Source organism: Gopherus flavomarginatus, chromosome 10, assembly GCF_025201925.1.
Source record: "Gopherus flavomarginatus isolate rGopFla2 chromosome 10, rGopFla2.mat.asm, whole genome shotgun sequence".
NCBI lineage: Eukaryota > Metazoa > Chordata > Testudines > Testudinidae > Gopherus > Gopherus flavomarginatus.
Window position 1 is genome coordinate 21,607,778 of NC_066626.1, and position 23,986 is coordinate 21,631,763.

The 23,986-nt window shown below is 42.8% G+C and overlaps 1 protein-coding gene across 2 annotated transcripts in view; it reads right to left on the minus strand.

Annotated features, from left to right (window-relative positions):
* Window positions 1-398: 398 nt before the first annotated feature.
* NBEAL1 (neurobeachin like 1) overlaps window positions 399-23,986 on the minus strand; it is a 145,606-nt gene continuing 122,018 nt past the window's right edge. For both annotated transcript variants that reach the window (XM_050969552.1, XM_050969551.1), the window contains 12 exons: window positions 20,172-20,289; window positions 19,431-19,528; window positions 17,871-17,987; window positions 17,260-17,349; window positions 15,538-15,647; window positions 14,324-14,496; window positions 13,675-13,769; window positions 9,459-9,575; window positions 8,009-8,170; window positions 6,646-6,794; window positions 4,369-4,504; window positions 399-1,677 (listed from right to left, as the gene is read on the minus strand). In XM_050969552.1, the coding sequence (XP_050825509.1) occupies window positions 1,576-1,677; window positions 4,369-4,504; window positions 6,646-6,794; window positions 8,009-8,170; window positions 9,459-9,575; window positions 13,675-13,769; window positions 14,324-14,496; window positions 15,538-15,647; window positions 17,260-17,349; window positions 17,871-17,987; window positions 19,431-19,528; window positions 20,172-20,289 (1,467 nt within the window). In that variant the 3' untranslated portion in view covers window positions 399-1,575. The remainder of the gene's footprint in view (window positions 1,678-4,368; window positions 4,505-6,645; window positions 6,795-8,008; window positions 8,171-9,458; window positions 9,576-13,674; window positions 13,770-14,323; window positions 14,497-15,537; window positions 15,648-17,259; window positions 17,350-17,870; window positions 17,988-19,430; window positions 19,529-20,171; window positions 20,290-23,986) is intronic.

Consider the following 23,986-nt stretch of genomic DNA (forward strand, 5'->3'; position numbering starts at 1 on the left):
CCACCTAAAAATTTTTACCCTTTGCCCTGAAGGTAAGGTTTTCCCAAGAGTACTTGAGCTCTTGAGTACTATTTTTGTTGTTTACAGTCAGGGCTGGCGCTTCCATTTAGGCGACCTAGGCGGTTGCCTAGGGCGCCAGGATTTGGGAGGGCGGCAGACTGCTCCGGTGGACCTCCTGCAGGCATGTCTGCGGACGGTCCGCTGGTCCCGCGGCTCCGGTGGAGCATCCGCAGGCAGGCCTGCAGCAGGTCCACCGGAGCCGTGGGACCAGCGGACCGTCTGCAGGGACGCCTGCGGCACGTCCACCGGAGCCGCAGAACCAGTGGATCATCCACAGGAACGCCTGCAGCAGGTCCACCGGAGGCGCGGGACCAGTGGACCGTCCGCAGGGACGCCTGTGGCAGGTCCATCGGAGCCGCAGAACCAGCGGACCATCCGCAGGAACGCCTGCGGGAGGTCCATCAGAGGCGCGGGATCAGCGAGCCGGCCCTGCCCCTAAGGCGCCAAAAACCCCCGCACCGCTCCTGTTTACAGTATATGCAGGGCTGTGATGTCTTCCTCTCCCTCATATGCATATAGTACCTGGATTTTTCTACTAACTTTTCCAGCAACATGAATATGGCTAAACCAGGTTACTAGTCTGACAAATACACAGCCAAGAAACAAGGTATGGAAAATGTAAATTATGATGCAAAGTTTTTCAGGTGATCTTAATGTGGACATTAGACATTTCGGTTTGAAGTAATTATGCTATTAATGAAAAACAACTCAATCTTGACAGACATGGAAATGTGATTCTCATTCCCTCTGTATTAATATGAGGCCTTAGAACATGCAAGGGATTTTCTAAATGTGTGTGTTGCTTTGCCAAACAACAAAGAATGTTCTGCAGCAAATATTCACGCTACCCCAATTCCTACAAGGTTATAATTCATTTTTGTACGTCAGTTAAACAATTTCTGACAATCAAGTAGTGCCATTGAGGTGCTCCCTGCAGAACATTCTCAAAGGGATTCTCTCAGGAGTCATGCAATAGAGGATTATTAATATTCATTTACAGTAGTACACGGCAAGCTGATTGGTCTGAAGTATGTATTTGAAGTCATAACTCTCAACTATCCCAATTTTATCGGTATATCTGCAATTGAAGGAATTTTAAGTTTATGATCCTGGAATTACAAAGATGTAAGATGAGAATGGGATGTTTTCCTTGAATTTGAGTTAATATCTTCCAAGCAAGAGAGGAACGTCTAGCATTATTCACCTGTATATGATATCATTTGTGTTTTAATGCACTTAGAGGTCTTCTTCTGAAACTCAGTTCCAGCACACAATCTAGAAAGAGTTCTACTGCTACCAAATCAATGTGATTAGAAAAAAAAGTAATAAAAGCAATTGTGGGCTAATTTGCATGTGTGCATATGTAAATTACTGTACCTCTACCATATGTTGGTCTTCAACTGACTGTCAAGGATAAATCCCTGAAACACTCATCAGAAAGTTGAGAGATATGTTTAGAGTGACCAAAAGACTAAACAAATTTCTGGAATCCATGAGAGAATTCAGGAGCAGCAATCACTTGGAATCTTGAGTGTTATATTCAGTCTCTCCCGATGAAATCTGGCTGAGCCGTTTGCTTGATCCCCACAGCTTTCGGGAAAGCTGACCTGAGCGCATCTGTTTAAAGTAATCCAGAGAAACAAAAGGAGGGGGAAGGGATAAGGTGGATAAATTAAAAAAGGAACTTCAGACACTGATTCTGGAGCAGTGCAGACAATACAAGGTACTGCACAAACACAAAATTATACCAACAGAAATTATTTCAGACAAACAAACAAAAAAAGGTAACATTTTGGGATGATTCTTCGATTGGCACGAAAGAACAAAAAGACAAACATTGATCATTATCTTTTCCACTTGTGAACAGTTAAAGGGACACTGTCAGGCAAGATAGGTCTAATATTTTACCTACTTGAAAATTGTTCTTATTTTGTGGGGAGTGGGTTCTGGATTCTAAATTGCTATTTTGTTAAAAAGAAAAAATGATTGCCAAGTGGAAATGAACAAAGTTAGTAGGAATAACATTTTATTTTAAGAGGGAATTACTAGAAATGAAGAGTAAAAGATAATTAAAAAGAGTACTTGACAATGTCCTGTAAGTGATGGACTACTGCAGGGCAGCGATGGCAAAATGGGAGAAAGAGAGAGAGAGGAGTTCTCATGATGCCAAATTTCTAGACTTCCACTGATCCTGGGTGAAGTGTTCAGTGCAAGAATTATTAAACAAATGTAATCTACAATGAATATTCCATAAGTAAAGACATGTAATAAGCAGTTCACAGTGACAAGTAAGCAAAGGCAATGTTAAATCATGGATTTAGTGAATTTGTATCATATTTGAATATGTGACACTATTCTGTCAGAAATTGTTTTAATTAACTTCATAACTACCAGACCTGGGATTGACCAGTGGTGATCCTATTCTGGCAATAGACCAGAATATGAAATTCCTTATGGTTAAAGAAAATCATCCTTTAATGGCACAAAGTTCAGAAAAAATTTATCATAAGTCTGGCACTTTGTAACTACATATTGAGCAGCTAAACAGAATCCAACAAGTCATCAGTGGTGTCAGCTCAAACAGGGAATGATCCTGCAGACTTCTGCAGTGTTCTACGCAACTATATGGTTTTCTAAACCAGAATACAAATTCATTATACTCCACCTCTGATTATATTGTCAAGCATAAAGGCAAAAGGTCAACCTTAGTCTCAACAGCACTTTACAATTATGTTTAATAAAATATCTAGAAAGAACCTCCTTTTGTTCTAAGGCTAAATATAGGATCACCACTGAAGCCCAACTCCTAACAGAGAGTACCTTCAGTAGGAGGAATTTGAAAGTCTTCAATTTCTTATCTCCATATTTTACTTGTCAAACAAAAAAGTTAATACCTTTTAAACACAATAAAATTATTTTTACAAATCAGAGGAAACAGGAAAATATGGGATAAATATTGTCCCTACCATTATTGTTTTTTAATCTGTTTAAACAGATATTAATCCTCCAAATGCTCTGAATTATAAACTGAACACACTGATAAAACTTGTGGAAAAACCTGCATATCCTTAGGAGGAATCCAACCCTAGGAATGTAGCATAGTGGGGAACTCAGATTTCTTTGTTCTTAATTACATTTACTTTAAGTCTCAGATAATGAATGACAAATTCCAGCCTAGCAGAGTTTTTCTAAGACTGGAAAATCTTTATAAAAGACTGGTGATTTTTAAAAATCTAACAAGAAGCTATCCATTAAATCTATAATAGAAAAAGTTATTTAATTTGAAATGGATGGAAGTTTTGCCACTGATTTCAACAGAAGCAGGATCAGGCTCTCATTCTGTGAAGATCCTAAGCAGGATATATTTCAGTAAACTATGTTTCCTTAACTAGAAACATTTCAGACACTTAGAACTAAGATGCCAGTATGTTTTCAAAATTAATAATATACACATTACTTTAATACATACTTTTCTAGCAAATACTGAAGGTCAAGCAGACCTCAGTTTAAAGTCACCCTTCTGGCTGTAATAGTTAATAGTAGGAGCTTTCAACTTAAAATATACTGTAGCACTCCAGAGATTCAGAAAGCCTAACCCTGCCTCTCTTCATAATATTGGTGAAATACTTTGACAGAGGTGTTACAAGCAGTTACTGTGAAACCCCTGTTTTGAACATGACAAAGTGAGTATTGCTATTTTACACAGGGATGCTCTGTAATTGATAGTGCATATGCAGTACCTACATATTTACATCCACCGTAAGGAGCACAAAGGAGGCTACTCAGGATATCTTTGTGCAGTTACAATGAGAGATTCTGAATGGTGAGAAATACGGATTTTTCCAAAAAGGGAGGCAACACATAGTAAAGGGTATCTGACAAAAGCCAAAACTTAAAAGAAAGTAGCTCATTCTTTTTTGTTTCCAATTTTCTTCCGGGAAGTTACGTCATCATTTATAACGAAGGTATCACATACTATTCAGAACTTGTTTCTGAGAAGTGACAGACAACACTAGCATATTCAGAAAATGTTAGTTACTCTGACCTTTTGCTTATTCAACTATGACAAAGTCTGCAGGTTAGTCCAACTGAGTCTGCTTTTTCCCATCTGCATTCCCTATATGCTCGTTTCTTATAGAGAAATCTCTATGCATAGAGCCGTCTCAAAAATTATTTCTTTCCCACTGAAAACTCAAACTTGCCCTTAAGTTTGCCCTGCCATAGAGGAGACCTCCTGCTCAACTGGAAAGCAGAAATAAGTGAATTTCCCACTGTTCGGTAGACAAAGTTCTTGATGGTGGGTTTTACCTCAGCTGGCTTGCCAACACCAACGACAATCAACTTGCCATCCTCCAAGCCTACAAGGATGTGGCTGTATTCTTTGGTAACAGAAATGCAGCGAATCGGCAGTCGCATGGCTAAAGGGGAGATGCTGAGATGCAGGCTGAAATAAGCAAAACCACACAAAAAATACCTTAAATATTTAACTGCTATACATTATACATAATGGATAGAGCCATACTACAGCTGAACTCACTGAGCGTGAACTCAGATGCATTATCAAATAGGGTTTCACTGTTAAGTCCCAGTGTGTTTCAATACACTATAATTCAAGTTATAGTGAACTTCTACATTAAGCAGGGGTGGGTGAACTTTTTGGCCCAAGGGCCACATCTGGGTATAGAAACTGTATGGTGGGCCATGAATGCTCACAAAATTGGGGTTGCGATGCAGGAGGAGGTTGGGGGTGTGGGGTCCGGGGTCAGGCCAGAAATTAGGAGTTCAAGGTGCAGGAGGGGGCTCTGGGCTAGGGAAGTGAGGTGCGGGGGGGGGGGGTGTCGGTGAGGGCTCCAGCTGGGGACGCGGGCTCTGGGGTGGGGCTGGGGATGAGGGGTTTGAGGTGTAGGTGGATGCTCCAGGCTGGGACCAAGGGATTCAGAGGGCAGGAGGGAGATCAGGGCTGGGGCAGGGAGTTGGGCACGGGCTCCGGCTGGGGAGGCAGGCTTTGAGGTGGGCCTGGGGATGAGCGGTTTAGGGTGCAGGAGGGTGCTCCGGGCTGGGACCGAGGGATTCAGAGGGCTAGGGCAGGGGGAGGGCACAGGGGGTGAGGGCTCCAGCTGGGAGTGCAGGCTCTGGGGTGGGCCTGGGGATGAGCGGTTTAGGGTGCAGGAGGGTGCTCCGGGCTGGGACGGAGGGATTCAGAGGGCTGGGGCAGGGGGAGGGCACAGGGGGTGAGGGCTCCAGCTGGGAGTGCAGGCTCTGGGGTGGGCCTGGGGATGAGCGGTTTAGGGTGCAGGAGGGTGCTCCGGGCTGGGACTGAGGGATTCAGAGGGCTGGGGCAGGGGGTAGGCACAGAGAGTGAGGGCTCCAGCTGGGAGTGCAGGTTCTGGGATGGGCCTGGGGATGAGTGGTTTGGGGTACAGGAGGGTGATCTGGGCGGGGGGATCAGGGCTAGGGCAGGGGGCTAGGGTGGCTCAGGGATATAGGCTCTGTGTGGCGCTTACCTGAAGTGGTTCCCGGAAGCAGCGGCATGTCCCCCACTCCGGTTCCTATGCAGAGGTGTGGCCAGGCAGCTCTGCTGTGTGCTGTCCCATCTGCAGGCGCCATGCCTGCAACTCCCACTGGCCATGGTTCCTGGCCAATGGGAGGTGTGGGGGAAGCGCTTGAGGCAGGGGAAGCATGCTGCCCCTAAACATAGGAGCTGTAGGAGAGACTTGCCTCTGCTTCCAGGAGCCATGCGGAGTGGCCCCTCGACCCTGCTCCACAGCTGGAGCCCCGGAGCAGGGCAGGCCTCAGACCCTGCTCCCCAGCAGGAGCTTGAGGGCTGGATTAAAACGGCTGGTGGGCCGGAGCTGGCCCGTGGTCCGTAGTTTGCCCACCCCTGACATAGAGGGTCAAATCTCATCCCCAGGCTATAGCCTTATTAACAGGCTTGTGCACTGGGGACACAATCAGTAAAGAAAGAAATCCTCTCTGCAGAGTGACAGGAGAGCAGACTTAGTGCTGCAGTTACCCCTGGAGCAAGTATGTTTCCTCCTCCTGGGGGCAAAGGCCAATGAATCTGCACAGCGGAAAGAAGAGGGGATTTTAAACTGAAGTTACAGCTGCACACCATGGGCTTGATTCTGCCAGGAGCTGAGCCCACAGCTCCCACTGATTTTGATGGGTCACGGATACTCAGTATCTTGCTGGATCAAGCCCGAAGTCTGCATCCAAGTCTGTCCCTTCCCAGATATTGAAGAGGACATTCCCAGTATTGGGATAAGGGCTGTCAGTGCAGTCATGCACAGAAGTGGCATTCCCAGCTGACAAATAGGTCTTTCCTGCCCTTCAGTGTCCAGAAAATCCAAATAGGAGCATAAGGGACCCGGTTGTAATTTTGGATTTCCTTTGCAAATTGATTTTCCAGTATCAGGTGATGGGGCAATGAGAGAATAGCCATCTATGACCTCTTTTGAAAAAGAATGACAAGTCACATCCTTCAAGATCTCCACATCATACACCAATTCCTATATGTAAATAAACCACTATGCTGGTGCAGTACATTTTATCTGCAGTGATAATCTACTGATGCTGGTATGTTACCTATAGAGATCTCGAATGGAAAGGAATCCTTGTAGGCTCCCCATCACGATATATTCGCCAGTCACACACATGTCTGACACTTCCTCCTTTAGATTCTCAGAGCCCAAATACTTCCCATTCACAGAATAGAGATGTAATGCATTCTTATCCTGAAGAGATTAAAACGAAATTACTCATGGAGGATTGAACGGATTAAGGATTTATTACTTATACATTCAGCTTGTTAATAGGAATTTAGCCAAGGTTGGTAGTAACCAAAGCTGTTGGTATCCGATAGCAGTATGTAGAATTAAATACAGGTTGAACCTCTCTAATTTGGCACTCCCTGGTCCAGCATAGGCGCTGACTCCGTGGGTGCTCCGGGGCTGGAGTGCGGAGCATCCACTGGCACCAAGCTCCTCCCTCCTCCTGCACCTCTTGTGCGCAGGCCTCGCGCTTACCAACTCCTCCCGCTCCCTCCCAGTATTTCCAGTGCACCGTGCATGGCTGATTTAGCAGTGTTCAACCTCCAGGAGGGAGAAGGAGGACCTGGGGCCGGTGGCTGGAACCCCGGGCGAGGGGCTGGCAGCTCGGGCCAGCATTGGAGCCCCCAGGCAGGAGGCTGGTGGCCGGAACCACAGATGGCAGTGGGGCCCGCACTGGGTGCATTGCAGCACCCTCCGCACCCCTACTTCCCACACCTAAGGAGACCCACTAGCACTCTTCATTGACCTCCCGTGGTTTGGCAAATTCTCTGGTTTGGCACCGGTTAGGTCCCGAGGGTGCTGGACTAGAGAAGTTCAACTTGTATTTATTTATAATTTTTACCACACTACAATCTGATCTATGGGCATGCTTGACAAACTTAAAAATACATTCATCCTTAAAACAGCCTCTGGCACTCACCCACAGATAGCACTACCCCAGCAGCAACACGAATACAACAAACAATTAATAAGCTCCACCAAAGAAACCAGAGTCCCCCGTTCCCAGGCTCACCCACCCTCCCAAATCCTACAGGGCAAGGAGAAAAGCTGGGGCTTGCAGCATGTCCTGAAAGTTAACAAACACAGACTGTTAACATTAGGTACAAGCCTCTTTCCAATTCTTGGCACAATTACACAAGCCTTCATCAAAAGAGGCATCCCTACACTGAATAGGCAGCGAGAATGAATTACACCATGAACCCTAAAGGTAGTCCCTCTAGGTCAGGCTGTCCCTCTCAATGTCTGAGAAACACTGGTGCATCTGTGGGGCAGCTTGCACATAGAATTTCCTAAGAAACTAGCTCTATTGCAAAAAAACCCAGGTACATTTATGGTTAGTGTTTACAGCAAAACACACACCAGTATTCTATGACTTTGGGTTGAAACTTGTGAAGTACCTTCAGAGTAGTCTTTCCTTCTATACTGGTGTGGACAACTATGTGTCCTTCCCAGGATACAGCAAGGTTGGGAACAGTCAGCAGAAGGGAACTTTCACAAGGTGGTCGCAAAGTCCTCATGTACTGACCTTTCCGAATAGTATGGATAATCACAGTGCTATCCTGTTAAGACAAAATACTCAATGCTATTTCTTTACGGTAATATTCACATAAGGTAATTATTTGGAGCAAGGGAAAAGAACATTATAAAAGATCTTAAGGTGCAGCGGTAGTTCTTGAAGAAGGAACTACTCAGTGGCGTAGTCAGGTGGAGGGAAGAGCGGGAACAGAAAAAAAAAGGCACCACCCACTGTGGCGCTTTTACTGACGGGGCAGTGCTCCAGATCTTTGGTGGCACTTCGGCGGCGGGACCTTCACTTGCTGTGCAGGTGTTCGGCGGCATTTTGGTGATGAAGCTTCAGTGCCGCCGAAGACTCTCAAAGCAAGTGAAGGTCCCACCGCCGATATGCCGCGGAAGACCCGGCGCGCCGCCCCATCAGTAAAAGCGCCACAGCGGGTGGTGCCTTTTTTCTTTTTTTGCTCCCAGGTGAGTAAAATTAAAAAGGTGCCACTTGTGGCTTGGTGGGGGAGCGCCTGCTCCCCTGTGCACCCCCTAGCTACGCTACTGCTACAGGTACCAGACAGGAATCAGGGACCCACTGTGCTAGGCACTGTACTCAGACAGTGAAAAGAACAGAGTCCTTCCCTTTAAGAGTTCCAATCTCAGCATCTGAGGAGACAACAGGTGGAGAAAAAAAACAAACAAATGCGGGTGGGGGAGGAGGAAAAGGTAGCAGTGAAACAAATCATATTTCACACAGAAAGTAGCAGTCACAGAACACCCCTGTGCAGCTGTTATCAAGTATCTTGGAGGCATCATGGCAGAACAGCGGATTTGAAGGAAGACAAAAGAGTGGCTTTGCAGATCTTTTATGTGGAGCCTCCTCCCATGTCTGAGAGGTAGAATGGGACAAAATGTGAAGGTGCTTGAGGTAGAATTGGGCTATTTAGTGATGAAAGTGGGCCATCATCAGAATGGAAACAGAGGTCAACAGCTTGATAGAGTTTGTAGGTAGGGTGTGGTTAAGCTGTGGAGAGCCTCAGAGGTAAAGACAAGTAGTTTGTGTTTGCTGAGGCAGAAAAGGAGTTCTGTAGCATAAGTATTCCTACAGGAAATTGGATTTCTTCAGATGGTTATACACACTTCAGACATTCACCTGTGCAAAAGAGCTGTGGCCTACTCTGTGAGAGCAGTATGAGAGTAAGTGAATTATGCAGTGTGTGTGGTGACATGGCACAAGACTTGCTCCTTACCCAAAAGGGAAAAGAGGAAACAGTATTGTTTTTTCCAGTTACACTAATCCTAGTAGTAAATATCACTCCTTTGAAGGAAAATCACGAAGATGCTTACCCTGGCTCCAGATACCACCATGTCCAGTTCAGTGCTGATGCTAACACTGGATACCTCATCAGTATGTCCATACAGAATCTGCAAGGGTTTAGGTGCCAGGCCTACAGGAACGCCTCCCTGATATCAACATAAAATGATATATTCATAGATTCTCAGTTGAAGAACACATACAGGATATCTTTAACATCAGATGCACTGGGTGCCAGACACCACACTTTACTTCTATTGTTGCTCACATTTAGAGCCACCTAAGTCAGCTTCCCTTTTTGTGCCTCAGTTTATTAAATCACAAAGGAAATTAATTCATCCTTGATCTTTGTGTTCACTGTCTTCTTCAGAATGTAATTAAAGAGAGTGAAGACTATTTTGCATAAAAACTATATCAATTTTGTCTCATATCCCAAGGCAAAACAGAGAAACAGCCAATCTGATTCTGCTTTGTGAGAGAGATAATGGATCTCTTACAATATTTTTCACAAAACAACTTCCAGTAAGGGTACAGCTTTCAATAAGGGCATTCCAATACTCCAAAACAATTTGGTACTTCCATTTCACTTTTAACATAATGTAACTATATTCAAAATCACTTTAAATGGGGTCTGTTGTTGGCATGCATGCTGTCTAAAGAGATGGGTATGAAAACAATTTCTCTTCTGCTTTACAGTATGGAGAGATGAACGCCAACCAAAACTTTGAAAATATGAGGCACACATGACAGTGCTAAGAAGCAAGAAGATATATCAGAACAGACAACTGGATGAGGATCCAGAAAAGAATTTGACAATGCAGAGCAACGGAGTGAACAAGTGGCAATAGGCAGGACATTTGTCCCACTGCTTTCATATTGGTGGGGATAAAAACTCTTGGCAGCGTAGGGGGTGCTAGCAGATGCACGCAATGGGACACACCATGGCAACAGGGACATAAGTTCAAGGAAAAGTAGCATGATTGGTTCAGAACCCAGCAAGTGTAAATGCTGAAAAACACAGCAAGTGCAAGAATTACTGATCTGTCTGCCATGGGTATTTATAGAGCACCAGTCCCCATAATATCTAGGCACTGAACACACCCTGAGAACGGGTCATATTGTACCAGTACAGCAACTGAGAAAGTGAGTGTCAGCTTATGGTTGTAAGCCACCTTTGCATAGCCCTAGTCATGGGGCCATTAGGCATTGGTTCAGTCTCCAGTTCCCAATTAAATGTCTATGGCCCTCATGGCGCCAGGGATCTGGTGGAGATTGCAGTTTCTTGGCCACACCTTATTTTCCTGACAATGACCCCTACATGCTCCCTACACTGGACACTACAAGGGAGGAAATCAATTACATGGGCCTTAAACCACTCAAATATTCCCCCCGACAAAAAGTGGCTTAACTGGTTTCTGGGGATTCCTTTGAATGCTGCTTTGCACTGTTGGGGGAGGGCAAAAGAAGCAGTCTTAGCAGGGACCTTAGTCTGACCAAGTAAAATAAATAAGTAGAGCTCGTAGGGACTTTCCCGTTGGAATGATTTTCCAAAGGAAAACGCAGTTTCTGCAAAACCAAAGTTTTCCACAAGAAAATTTTGATTTTGCCCAAAATTTCAATTTTCCATAAGGAAAACCTAAATTAAATATTTCATTTCAGGTCAGTTCAACCTAGATTGGAATATTCTAGTTTTCTTAATTGACCAGAAACAACAAGCTTTGAGCCATGCGTCTGACGAAGTGAGTATTCACCCACGAAAGCTTATGCTCCAATACATCTGTTAGTCTATCAGGTGCCAAAGGACTCTCTCTAGCTTTGAGTCAGTTCAACAAAACCTTGAACTGCATTTCCCTATCAGCACATTGTCTAATGGGAGTTGTAGTTCAGGCCCCTGATTCTCTCCTACGGCTGGGCTCCCTGGAGGACAACATCTCCCACAATGAAATGCAGATTTCTCTGCCTGAGCTGCATGGTGAATCATGGGAGTTACATGATTACATGCATTACGGGAGATGTAATCCACCCTAGGATCGTGACCTGTATGGAAGAATGTGTGCATCTGTCTCCCATTAGGTAGTGCATCACTATGGGAATTCATTTCAATCAATAATGTCAAAATCTTGACATGTCTTAAATCAAAAATTTTCATGATTTCTGTACTGACAAAAATTTTAAAATTTAAGCTTTTAGTCCCAATTTGGCGCAAACAAATGCCATAATGTCAGAATTTCTTGTGAGATGGAAATTCCAAATTTCAGTAAGCTCTAGGCATATGGCTTCAACAAGAGAGAGTTCTACCTTCAACTTTCTGACGTTGTCTCCATTTGCGCAAACTACTGTCTTTCTGAAAGCAGCTGTAAAATGTTCTCAGTGTATAACATGTCAAACATGTGGTATCCTGCTAAGTGACAGCACGATTTCTTGTTCACTGCATACATCTGTCAGAGTATCTGTTTACGTGCCAATGCGCTGACATTACAGCGTGCTAGCTGGATTTAGCCCTAAATGACTCTTAAACAAGACACAAGAAGATAAAATCAAGCATATTGGCCACATGACACAGCAGGAGCTGTAGCTTGTAACACTTCCATTTCCCCAGTTGCATGTTGAGGGGCAGAGATCTGCAAAGAACATCTGGTAAACCAAGATAATCTAGGGGTATCCTAGGGCTGGGCTAAGTTTTATTAACTCAGAAAACTGGTAGCCTGCTGGTACATCAGCATAAAGACATTGCTGCCAAAAACCACTACTACCAAGTTAATTTGTTTGTGCATGCAGTCCACTTTCCTTCTTCTCGCTCTTGCTTTCATGTACAGGAATTACCAGGCTTTCAAAAGTGTAAACCAGGATATTTTCCTAGTTGAAAAGTTGCCTTTTATAAAGAAGAATGAAAACTGATGCTAAAATGATCTTTCCACTATCATCACATTGGGGTCTACTTTTATTTAGACCCTGCCATTTTGTGCTATGTTTAACACTGGTAAAGGCAACCTCACATTTTAGGGGCTTACATTAGCACACTAAAAATTATATGTACTTTCCATTTGTGAAATCACAAGTTAGATATTAAACCACCCTGGCGGGCCAGGCTGGTTTGTTTACCTGCCACGTCTGCAGGTTCGGCCGATCGCGGCTCCCACTGGCCACGGTTTGCCACTCCAGGCCAATGGGGGCTGCAGGAAGTGGCGTGGGCTGAGGGATGTGCTGGCTACCACTTCCCACAGCCCCCTTTGGCCTGGAACGGCAAACCATGGCCAGTGGAGCCAAGATCGGCTGAACCTGTGGATGTGGCAGGTAAACAAACCGGCCCTGCCCGCCAGGGTACTTACCCTGGTGAGCCATGTGCCAAAGGTTGCCAATCCCTGGTGTAGATGTTCAGGCTTGGGCTGGAGCCCAGGCTCTGGAACCCCCCGAGGGGGGAGGGTCAAAGAGCCCAGGCTCCAGCCTAAGCCAGAACACCTACACCGCAATTAAACAGCCCTGCAGCCTAAGTCCGAGTCAACCGACACAGGCCAGCCATGGGCGTTAAATCACAGCATAGACATACTTTATCTCCCCCTGGTCTCTCCTTACCAGACCTCTCCCTTATCTATCACAGAGGACCAATTGAGTCATATGACCCAGAGGTCAAATGACCTTCACTGTCCCCATCTGGGGAAGAGAGTTGGCTGAGACCCACTTCTCTTTAAAGAGCCAGCCACCCAGTGACAGTTACACATCAGTATTTCACACTAAGGAAACAGAACACCAGAAGAGAGGCAACATAGTCTAGTACTTTGAGCACAAGATTAGAAATCAGGAGCACCCGAGTTCTAATCCTGACTCTGACACAAACTCCTGAGATGCTGGACAGGTCACATTCTCTAGTTTCTAGCTTCAGTTTCTCCATCAGTAAAATAGGAATAATATTTACTTATCTACCTCAAAGGGTTGTTTTATATTGTCTGCAAAGCACCTTAACCAAATAAAAGTACTCTAGGTAACATTATTAATGTCACTCTAATAAATGGAGCAGAGACACTAATACGTGTACTTGAAAACCATGGAACAGTCTAAGAGAGATACAGAACTCATCATCATTTTTACAAGTCTGTTTTACCCTGCAAACATGACAGACAGAGCAAACAAACAAACAACTCTAATGAAACACTAATGAGTCTAAACATACTGGACTGGTAGATTGGTGAACAAAGCACTAAAGCAAAACCCTTCAGAAGGCTGCTTCTGAAGCTCTGCAGGAAGACTTACTTGCTGAACTATTTGCCATATCATACACGTTGTGTCTCTGGAACCTGAAATTAAATGGATTCCACAGAAATCTATAGCCAAACAGGTCACGATATCTATAAAGGAAAGAAAACAAATTACCTTAACTTTGCATCTTATCTAAACATTTTATCCAGCTTTAAAACGGATAGACATTTGGTGGCAATGGGATGCTGTGCAGCAGCATTCCAGCAATGTAGTTACCTTTGCAAACAAACTCAAACCCTACACCAGGAATGTGGTATACATTTTCAAGACTCAAAGTCTAAGGTCCTAGTTGCAGTAATAAAGCCCTAGCCAGGAGCAGGACAAACATTAAAAGTAATCATTATGATCTTATCTTAAAAAAATAAAGGATTGTTTTTAAAACACACTGGGACTACTATTGGAATGACTATACAAATACACGAGCGTATAGGTTTTCATTAGTCCTACTTGAACCACAGAGCGTGATGGCAAGAATGGGAGAAACTAGGGTATTCTCTCATTACAATGTGACCCAAATACACTATTCTATTATTCTTTATAAAAGACTGAGCCTTGCAATAGTCAAAGTGTCATATTTTTGTGTTGCAAAAACCATGTATAAAATATGTAATTTCATAATTCAAAACAAAAATAGTTTACTTACCCATGTGTCTGACATGCTGTCCAATTAATTTGCCCTTTGTGAGCGATGTCACTCTAATGCTATTGTCCCAGTGCCCTCCACTGAACAGCAGCTTTGCATCATGGGACACTACAAACAGTTTAGAGGTGATCTCTAGCCCTGGAGTGAAAGGACCACTTATGCTACGTTGGGTTCTGCAAACAAATTTTACAGTTAAGATTTGCCCTGTGTTAATATTATGATCTATAAAGAATATGTACCTAGGAACACTAGGGTTGAAATCCTGGCCCCGCTGATAACAATTAAAAAACTCCCTTTGTCTTCAGGGCAGGTCAGGATTCCATACTAGTTCTTTATATAATACTCTACCTGGTTTGAGACACTGTGGATAACTTTAATCCACATTAAATAGTATTTATAGAATTTTTTTTTTCAAAATTCTGTAAAAAGACAAACCTCTTGTAAACAATCAAAAAGTGAGATACAGTTTGTAATCTGAAGTGTGGTTCTGCTGTGAAAAGGTTGTTTTTAACTCATGTTTTTACAAACTAAATGGTAGTTTTTACTCATGAAATCTACTCCTCTCATGTATTCAGTCTCATATCTCTTCACTTTGATGACAAGTGTTTTAACTACTCAACTCCTGTTAATACTGTCGAGCTAATATATGTAAGGAAGAGTGAGCTCTATTCCTCTTAGTCCATCACCAACAGAAGGGTTTATTAAAAATTCCAATCAGTTAACCTTGTGCAAACCCAGTGAATGCAATGGGAGTTGCAGAGATGTCACTGAAAACAGAGCTGGAAGATAAGAATTGCATAGATATAAACAAGGCCACATCTGCAGAACATTTATTATGAACGATGATGCATGAGAATAATGAAGCAAGCTTGACTCTCAGATGTCAGAATGAGTTTGCAAGGCTGGCAGTTAGAAAAACATTTTAGTAAATTGGTCTGAAAGTCAGTAATAGACAATGAAGACAGAACCTTACAATAGCACTGTTTTAGTCACTTCTCAGAAAAAAAACTGTAGTTTAATTAATATTAGGGGATGTCAAAGCTTTGAAAAATGTAAAGCACACTATACAGATCTTAGGTTTTAATTAAAAATCACAGATAATTAAAGCAATGCTATCAAATCACTATAGAAGATGACTGTGTACCTATGGTACTTTGACTCATACTGTTTTTATAACAGAGGTCACTACTGCACCTTTCATCTTCTTTACTTACTTGGGATTTGTCACAGTTGGATCTCTGATGAACGTAAAATAGTTGGAGATATTTCTATCATATGGTAGCCACCCGTGGGTTCCAATAATGCAGTTCAGACTTGCTATCACCTGAAAAAGTAAGTTTGATAAAAATCAATGAAACTGTAATGTTGCAAAGCCCTCTTCTTTGCATGTCTTTCTCAATAACAGAGCTTGCATCTGAGCCAACATAGGTTTCTTGAAAGTTTACCACCAAACTGATCCAGCTGAGGCTAGCACTATCATGAGGACAGGATGGAGAGTCTGTGAGGTTTTTTTTTTTATTTTTATTTTTTAAATAATGAGTTATGACTAAGGCTATGTATATGTCATGGACGCCATGGAAGTCAAGGAATCCATGACTTCCAGAGACCTTTATGACATTTTCTGCTTCAGACTCTGGAGCTGGCATCCAGTAGGGCCCTGGCAGGGTCCCAGCAACAGGGGGCCCCCTGCAAGGTTCCAGCGACAGGTGACAGACTCCTGAGTGGGCCCTCCTCAGGGTTCCAGCAAGAGGCAGCAGACTCAGGTAGGGAGGACACACCTCGGGCTAGTGGCTGGGGGTGTACCATTTTCTCTTTGGGAAATATGGTCACCATGCAACTCCCAGCCAGAGTGGGTGGAGGGTGGCCCCCCTGCAGCTTCCAGCCACCACGGTGGCAAGGGAAACCACGGAGCTGCAGCAACAAAAGTCACAGACAGGTAACGGCTTCCATGAATTTTTGTTTATTGCCCGTGACCTGTCTGTGACTTTTACTAAAAATAACTCTGACAAAATCTTAGCCTTAGTTATGATTCTAATGTATGGTACATACTGCCTAGATAGAAAAGTGAATGATGCTTATGTGTGATATATATTGGCTAGATAGAACAGTGATTGGTACTTGAGATGCAGGCTGGTAAGAAGGCCTATGCTTTGCACATGCATTTCATCATAATTATTTAATTCCTGAATTTTATTTTCTTTAAAATACTCAGTGGCAGTAACTAGCATTTAAAATTACGACAAATTAAAAGACATTCCCAGAGTCGTTTTGTTACTGAGGGTATGGCTACACTTGCAACTTCAAAGCGCTCCTGCGGCAGCGCTTTGAAGTGCGAGTGTGGTCGCCGCACCAGCGCTGGGAGAGAGCTCTCCCAGTGCTGCAGGTACTCCACCTCCCCGTGGGGATTAGCTTACAGTGCTGCGAGTCGCGCTCCCAGCGCTGGGACACTGTTTACACTGGTGCTTTACAGCGCTGTAACTTGCTGCGCTCAGGGGGGCGTTTTTTCACACCCTTGAGTGAGGAAGTTGCAGCGCTGTAAAGCGCCAGTGTAACCAAGGCCTGAGTCAGTGTGAAAGTAATTCCAACTAGTTTTAATGTAGTGTACTATTTTTGTCAGTGACTTGAAAGGAATAGAATCAAATCTTCAGACACAGGTGTACAAAAACTGACTAGCCACAGGTTTATTTATGCCTAATTTGGCCTATACAAATGTGAGTGGAGGAAATTAAACAATATATGAGCACTTCCAAAGAGATTATTAAGATGGAGACTGTTATAAGAACCTAGATTCAGATTGATAGTAACACGTTATCTCATTATGACATCTAGAACATTACTAGCACCCACATTTTGTCAATATAAAGGTTAATTTTAGGAACAGTGCAGTCATATGTAACACAGAGTTTCAAACAGCTGTACTAACACATCCAACTCACCAGGATCTCTGGGCTCCCCTGAGACATAAAGGAACGTGACTGGTTCCTGGGAACAACAGCCTTGACAATGGGAACACCATCACTGATACCCTATGAGAAATGACATATTCAGTTGACAAACATCCATAGGTGGGACAAATACTTTAGTTACCTGGGAGACAAAGTTGCACTACCAGGTAGAGGTACACACATCTTAAATAGCTAAGTTCGGCCACTAACAGTAGGGGAGAAATCTTGACCACTTTGAAGTCAATGGGAATTTTGCCATTGACTACAGTGGGGCCAGGATCTCTCTCTCCAGACTGCATGTAGGCACTTGGAAAGTAGGAAGGGAAGGAAGCAAAAAGGATAAAATGTACCATTTAGATAGTTAAAATAAATGTTACAGAATCACTGCAGGATGAGGGTAAGTAAACCTACTCAACCTGTATAAGTTCACTGCAAAGAAACATCTCCTTCTATACAAATGGTTTATTAGATGTTTTGTACAAAATATTCTTTACATTATAAGCAAGTTTATTTTTAGTCTGCAGACCACCTTTTATTTCAATGTATTAGAGGTTACAGACTAGTCTTAAAACACATGCAATGTAATATGTGTCAGCTGCTACCTCTACAAAGAATGACTTAAGTTCAGGGAGATGCTGGAACAGATTCAGGGTTGAGCTGTCACTTTTGGTCTGTCTCTGTAGTACCTCCTCTGCAGATAATCTCGCAGGATGAGGCTCCTAGGAGACAATATCGATTTTTGAAAAAAAATCAAATTTATACACAATCTCAGCATAGTGGGAAATAATCTTTTATTGAACTGTTCAAGTCATGTATGGTATTCAGAGTCAAGAGAACGTAAATTCTAACTCAATGTATTAAATTCAGATGAAGGGATTCCTCTGGAGTTATTGTTTCTAGACCATTTTTCTATACAAAGAAAACCTTGGCTGATTTACTTGGGAGATTTACTCCACAGGGGATAGGGAGAGGGAAAGATTTTGTTAAATTCATTTGGTGGCTTTTTCTTAAAGCTGGTTTTATTATTTGAGAAAAATATTTACCATTCATACCAAAAAAAGGAACATTTAGATTTTATTACAAGCCATGTTGCTAATCTTTCCTCTCACTGATAGCTGGCATGAAAGGGTTACTATACATAACACCTGGAGAACGTCACATCTGTTCTAGAATTTAGACAACCTTAGGACTAGACACTAGGGAAACTGGAGTGGAAACCTGGACAGAAAGGAATGAAAGTGGAGAATTGGACTAACACCAACAAAAATGTACTTCCTGTCTTACAGGAGCATATTTAACAAAATACCTAGTACTATACAATAATTATCAAAGGCATGCAGACGGCAAACAACTCGTATGAATAATCCAATTTAAAAAATTGACTAGATGGCAAGTCTATCTGAAAGGGCTTTTCTCGGAGCTATAGTTCGCGCTCAAAAATATTAAATGGCAAAATTATGAAGAAAGTTGTTTCCACATCTATTTAAATTACATCAGAAGATGAAATACCAGAGATAAAATTTTCAAAGGCTCCTAAGTGACTTTGGAGTCTAATTCCCATTTTCAAAAGTGACTTGGGCCTGGTCTATACTGGGAGGAGGCGGGGGGGAAATCGATCTAAGTTATGCATCTTCAGCTACGTGAATAATGTAGCTGAAGTTGACGTACTTAGATCGACTTGCCGCAGTGGACACCACGGTGAGTCGACTGCTACCGTTCCCCCGTCGACTCTGCAAGTGCCTCTCACTGAGCTGGAGTACAGGAGTTGATGGGAGAGTGCTCGGGGATCGATCGCTGCCCCTCAATCCAGCCCGTAGGGAAGACATACCCTTAGATACTTAGGTGCTTAAATTTAATTGAAAGTCAATGGGACTTAGGCTCCTAAGTGTCTAGTCACCTTTGAAAATAGGAAATAGGCTTTTTTGAAAATTTTGTACCAGGTCTCCTTTATTAATGATAACACTGTAGAAGATTAACTTTCCTAAAAGTTACATGTTTCCTACAATTTACAGGTTATAAGACCTGGAATAGACTCTTAAAGGAACAATGGCCATCACAATGGTTGCGTAATCCTTCTACAAGCCCCTGCCATTCAAGTGTATATCTTCCCAAAACTGACTGATATGGAACTTGTGTGTTTATTGCTACAAAAAGAGATTTACCTTCAGCAGCTGACAGGGTGTTTGTCCAAAATTATTAATCATCCCTTCTAAAGCTTTTCTTTCCTTCTCATCTGTTAAGGCATCTAAATCCACAGCTCCTGGAATCATAACCAGAGTAGTAGAGGGCAGTAAACAATAAGCAGCATTGTCTACCCATAATTCACTGAAGAAAAAGTTATGAAACACATGTAGGAAAATATACACTAACTGCAAAACCATTACCCCTTCTCTCTATAAAATTATCAACCACCATCAGTTTATTTTCGTAGTCTTCTAAAAGTTCCATTCTGCAAACTTTCTCCTACAGAAGGGAGTAAGTGTTTTGGTTGCAGCATCTGGCTTTTGGGAAGATAAATCTTCTTAATTTAATGTGCGCAAAAAGTAACCCAGAATATACTTTCTTGATTAAAGACTTTCTAAAGTTTACCTTCTAAAATATGTTCTATAGTAAATTACTATGACTAGACTCTAGAAAATAAGTTCCAATGTGTTTTCCATTATGTTTCCAATGGAATCTTACAGAACTGTTTGTTAATTGAACAGAAGCAATTATAAAGTTCCTACAGAAGGGCTAAAGAGGGTATTTAATTAAAAATTCACATTTCCTTATCCGAACATCAAATATTCTGTTCTTTTACCATATGGCACTATACTGCATTCTTGATGAGGAATCTGTTTCCAGATATTTCTCAAACCCCACAAATATGATTGCAATGACAAGAAGAGAGCATGGTTTTGTACCTTCGTAAGTACAGTAATAGAACACATTGAGCGCCTCCACTGCAGCTGGTCCCCTCTGTTTGTAGCCAAAAATCAGATCTATCCATTCATGGAGATGAGCAGAGACACACTCAGACTCCTAAGACAGAAAGAATTAATATCAGCAATTGAAGTACTAACTCTCTCTCCCAGATACACTGATGGGGTTAAACATAAAAGAATTACAGTGCCCACAAACTGCCTAAGATGCATGCACATCAGCAGTTCAACAGATGTGTAAGAATATGCATATGTGCTAAGGACATTAACGTGAAGATAGGAGAGGCATTATTTAATAGGGCTGTCGATTAACAGCAGTTAATTCATGTGATTAACTCAAAAAATGAATCGATTAATAGCCCTGTTAAACAATAGACTACCAACTGAAATTTATTAAATATTTTTGCATGTTCTTCTACACATTCAAATATATTGATTTCCATTACAACATAGAATAGAAAGTGTACAGTGCTCACTTTATTTTTTATTACAAATATTTGCACTGTAAAAATGATAGAAAGTTTTTCAATTCATCTCCAACAAGTACTGTAGTGCAATCTCTTTATCATGAAAGTTGAAATTACAAATGTAGATTTTTTAATTATGTAACTGCACCCTAAAACAAAACAATGTAAAACGTTAGAGCCTACAAGTCCACTCAGTCCTACTTCTTGTTCATCCAACCGCTAAGACAAACACTTGTTTATATTTATGGGAGATGCTGCTGCCTGCTTCTTATTTACAATGTCACCTGAAAATGAGAACAGGCTTTCGCATGGCACTTTTGGAGCCAGCGTTGCAAGGTATTTATGTGCCAGATATGCTAAACATTCTTATCCCCCTTCATGCTTCGGCCACCATTCCAGAGGACATGCTTCCACCCTGATGATGCTCGTTACAAATATAATGTGTTGATTAAATTTGTGACTGAACTCACTAGGGGAGAATTGTATGTCTCCTACTCTGTTTTACTCGCATTCTGCCATATATTTCATGTTATAGCAGTCTCGGATGATGACCCAGCACATTTGTTTTAAGAACACTTTCACAGCAGATTTGACAAAACGCAAAGAAGGTATCAATGTGAGATTTCTAAAAATAGCTACAGCACTCGACCCAAAGTTTAAGAAGCTGAAGTGTCATCCAAAATCTGAGAGGGACAAGGTGTGGAGCATGCTTTCAGAAGTCTTAACAGAGCAACACTCCAATGTGGAAACTACAGCATCTGAACCACCAAAAAAGAAAATCAACCTTCTGCTGGTGGCATCTAACTCAGATGATGAAAATGAACATGCATCAGTCCGCTCTGCTTTGGACCGTTATCGAGCAGAACCCGCCATCAGCATGGACGCATGGATGCTGGAACGGCGGCTGAAGCATGAAAGGACATATGAGCATCTGGCACATAAGTATCTTGCAACGTTGGCTAAAACAGTACCATGTGAAAGTCTGTTCTCACTTTCAGGTGATATTGTAAACAAGAAATGGGCAGCATTATCTCCTGCAGATTGTAACCAAACTTGTTCGTCTGAGCAGTTGACTGAACAAGACGTAGGACTGAGTGGACTTGTAGGCTCTAAAGTTTTACATTGTTTTATTTTTGAAAGCAGTTTATTTGGTACATCACTCTACATTTGTAAGTTCAACTTTCATGATAAAGAGATTGCACTACAGTACTTGTAGGAGGTGAACTGAAAAATACTGTTTCTTTTGTTTTTTACAGTGCAAATATTTGTAATAAAAAATACATATAAAGTGAGCACTGTATACTTTGTGTTGTAATGGAAATAAATGTATCTGAAAATGTAGAAAACATCCACAACTATTTAAATAAATGGTATTCTCTTATTGTTTAAGAGCGTGATTAATCGCGATTAATTTTTTTAATCACTTTACATCCTATTATTTAATAATTGCAATAAAAGATTACAGCTACAAGTAAAGGAATGAAATTTTAAAAAGGAAAATGTAAAAGATCAACAGTAAACTTCCTGATGCTAGTCATCGATTAGAAAGCCAGAAGGGACAAATTGTGATCATCTAGTCCAGGGGTGAGCAAATCTTTTGGCCTGAGGGCCACATCTGGGTGGGGAAATTGCATGCAGGGCCATGAAGGTAGGGCTGGGGAAGGGCTTGGGGTGTGGGAGGGGGTGCGGGACGGGGTGCACTGTGCAGGAAGGGGCTCCAGGCAACGGGTTGGGGCGGAGCAATGCGGGTGTACGAGGGGTCTTAGGGCAGGGAGTTGGGGTACAGCGTGCAGGAGAGGGCTCAGGGCAGAGGACTAGGGCGCAGGGAGGGGTGCAGAGAGTGGGAGGGGGCTCAGAGCAGAGGACTGGGGTGCAGGAGGGGTGCGCCAGGGGTCTCAGGGCAGAGGGTTGGGGTGCAGCAGGGGGTCTCAGGGCAGGGGTGCAGGCAGGGGCTCGTCAGGTCGCGGGGTGCAGGAGGGGTTCAGGGTGCGGGCTCTAGCTCGGCACCTCTAACCTGGAGTGGTTCCAGGGTGGCAGAGGCATGCAGCGGGGCCTGCCCTGGTCCCGCACCACTTCTGGAAACAGCCGGCACCATGTCCCTGCAGTCCCAGGGGTGGGGGGGTGGGGAGAGGGCTCCACGCGCTGCCTTCACCTACGGGTACCTCCCCTGAAGCTCCCATTGGCCACGGTTCCCCATTCTTGGCCCTTGGGAGCTGCGGGGAGCGGCTGTTCTGGTGGTTTTCCAGACCAATAATCACTCTTGTGGCTCATCTCTTAACCTTCTCCAGTTTATCAATATTTTTTTTGTATTGTGGGCACCAAACTCGACCCAGTAGTCCAGCAGCAGCCATACCAGTACCACACACAGAGGTAATATAATCTCCCTACACCTACTCAATACTCCTTTGTCTATATATTTAAGGATTGCCTTTTGGCCACAGCGTCGCACTACAGCTCATGTTCAACTGATTAGCCACCATGACTCCCAAGTCCTTTTCAGAGTCACCACTTCCCAGGATAGAGTTCCCCATCCTGTTAGCATTATGGCATGTGTTTTTTGTTCCTAGATGTATGATCTGACACTTGGCCATATTAAAATTAGCAGTATGCTTGCTCCCAGCTTATCAAGCAATATAAATCAATCTGTATCCATGACCTGTCCTGTAAATTATTTACCACTCCCCCAATCTTTGCGTCATCTGAAAACTTTATCTGTAATGATTTAGTTTTCTTCTAGATCATTAATAAAAATGTTAAATAGCATAGGGCAAAAAACTAACATCCATGGAACCCCACTAGAAACTCACCGTCTTGATAATGTTGCCCTATTTACATACTGAGACCTATCAGTTAGCCAGTTTAAAATACACTTCAAGTGCATCGTGTTGATTCTGTATCCTTCTAGTTTCTTAATGTCACGTAGTACCAAGTCAAATGCCTTACAGAAGTCTATTACACCAGTGCTATTACCTACAAACCAAACTTGTAATCTCATCAAAAAAGACAAAGTTAGTCTGACAGATTCTCCTTTTCATAAACCCATGTTAAATGGCATTAACTATACTGTCCACCTTTAATTCTTTATTGAATCCTAGATCAGCCATTCTGTTATTTTGCCTGGGATTGATGTCAATCTGACAGGCCTACAGTTATTTGAGTAAACTCATTGAAATATTGGTACAACATAGCTTTCTTCCTCAGTGTTCGAAGACTTAATGAAAATCACACACTAATGGGCCAGAGAACTCCTTGGCCAGCTCTTTTAAAAAACTCTTGAATCAGACCTGCTGATTTAAGAATGTCTGACTTTAGTAGCTGCTGTTAAACATT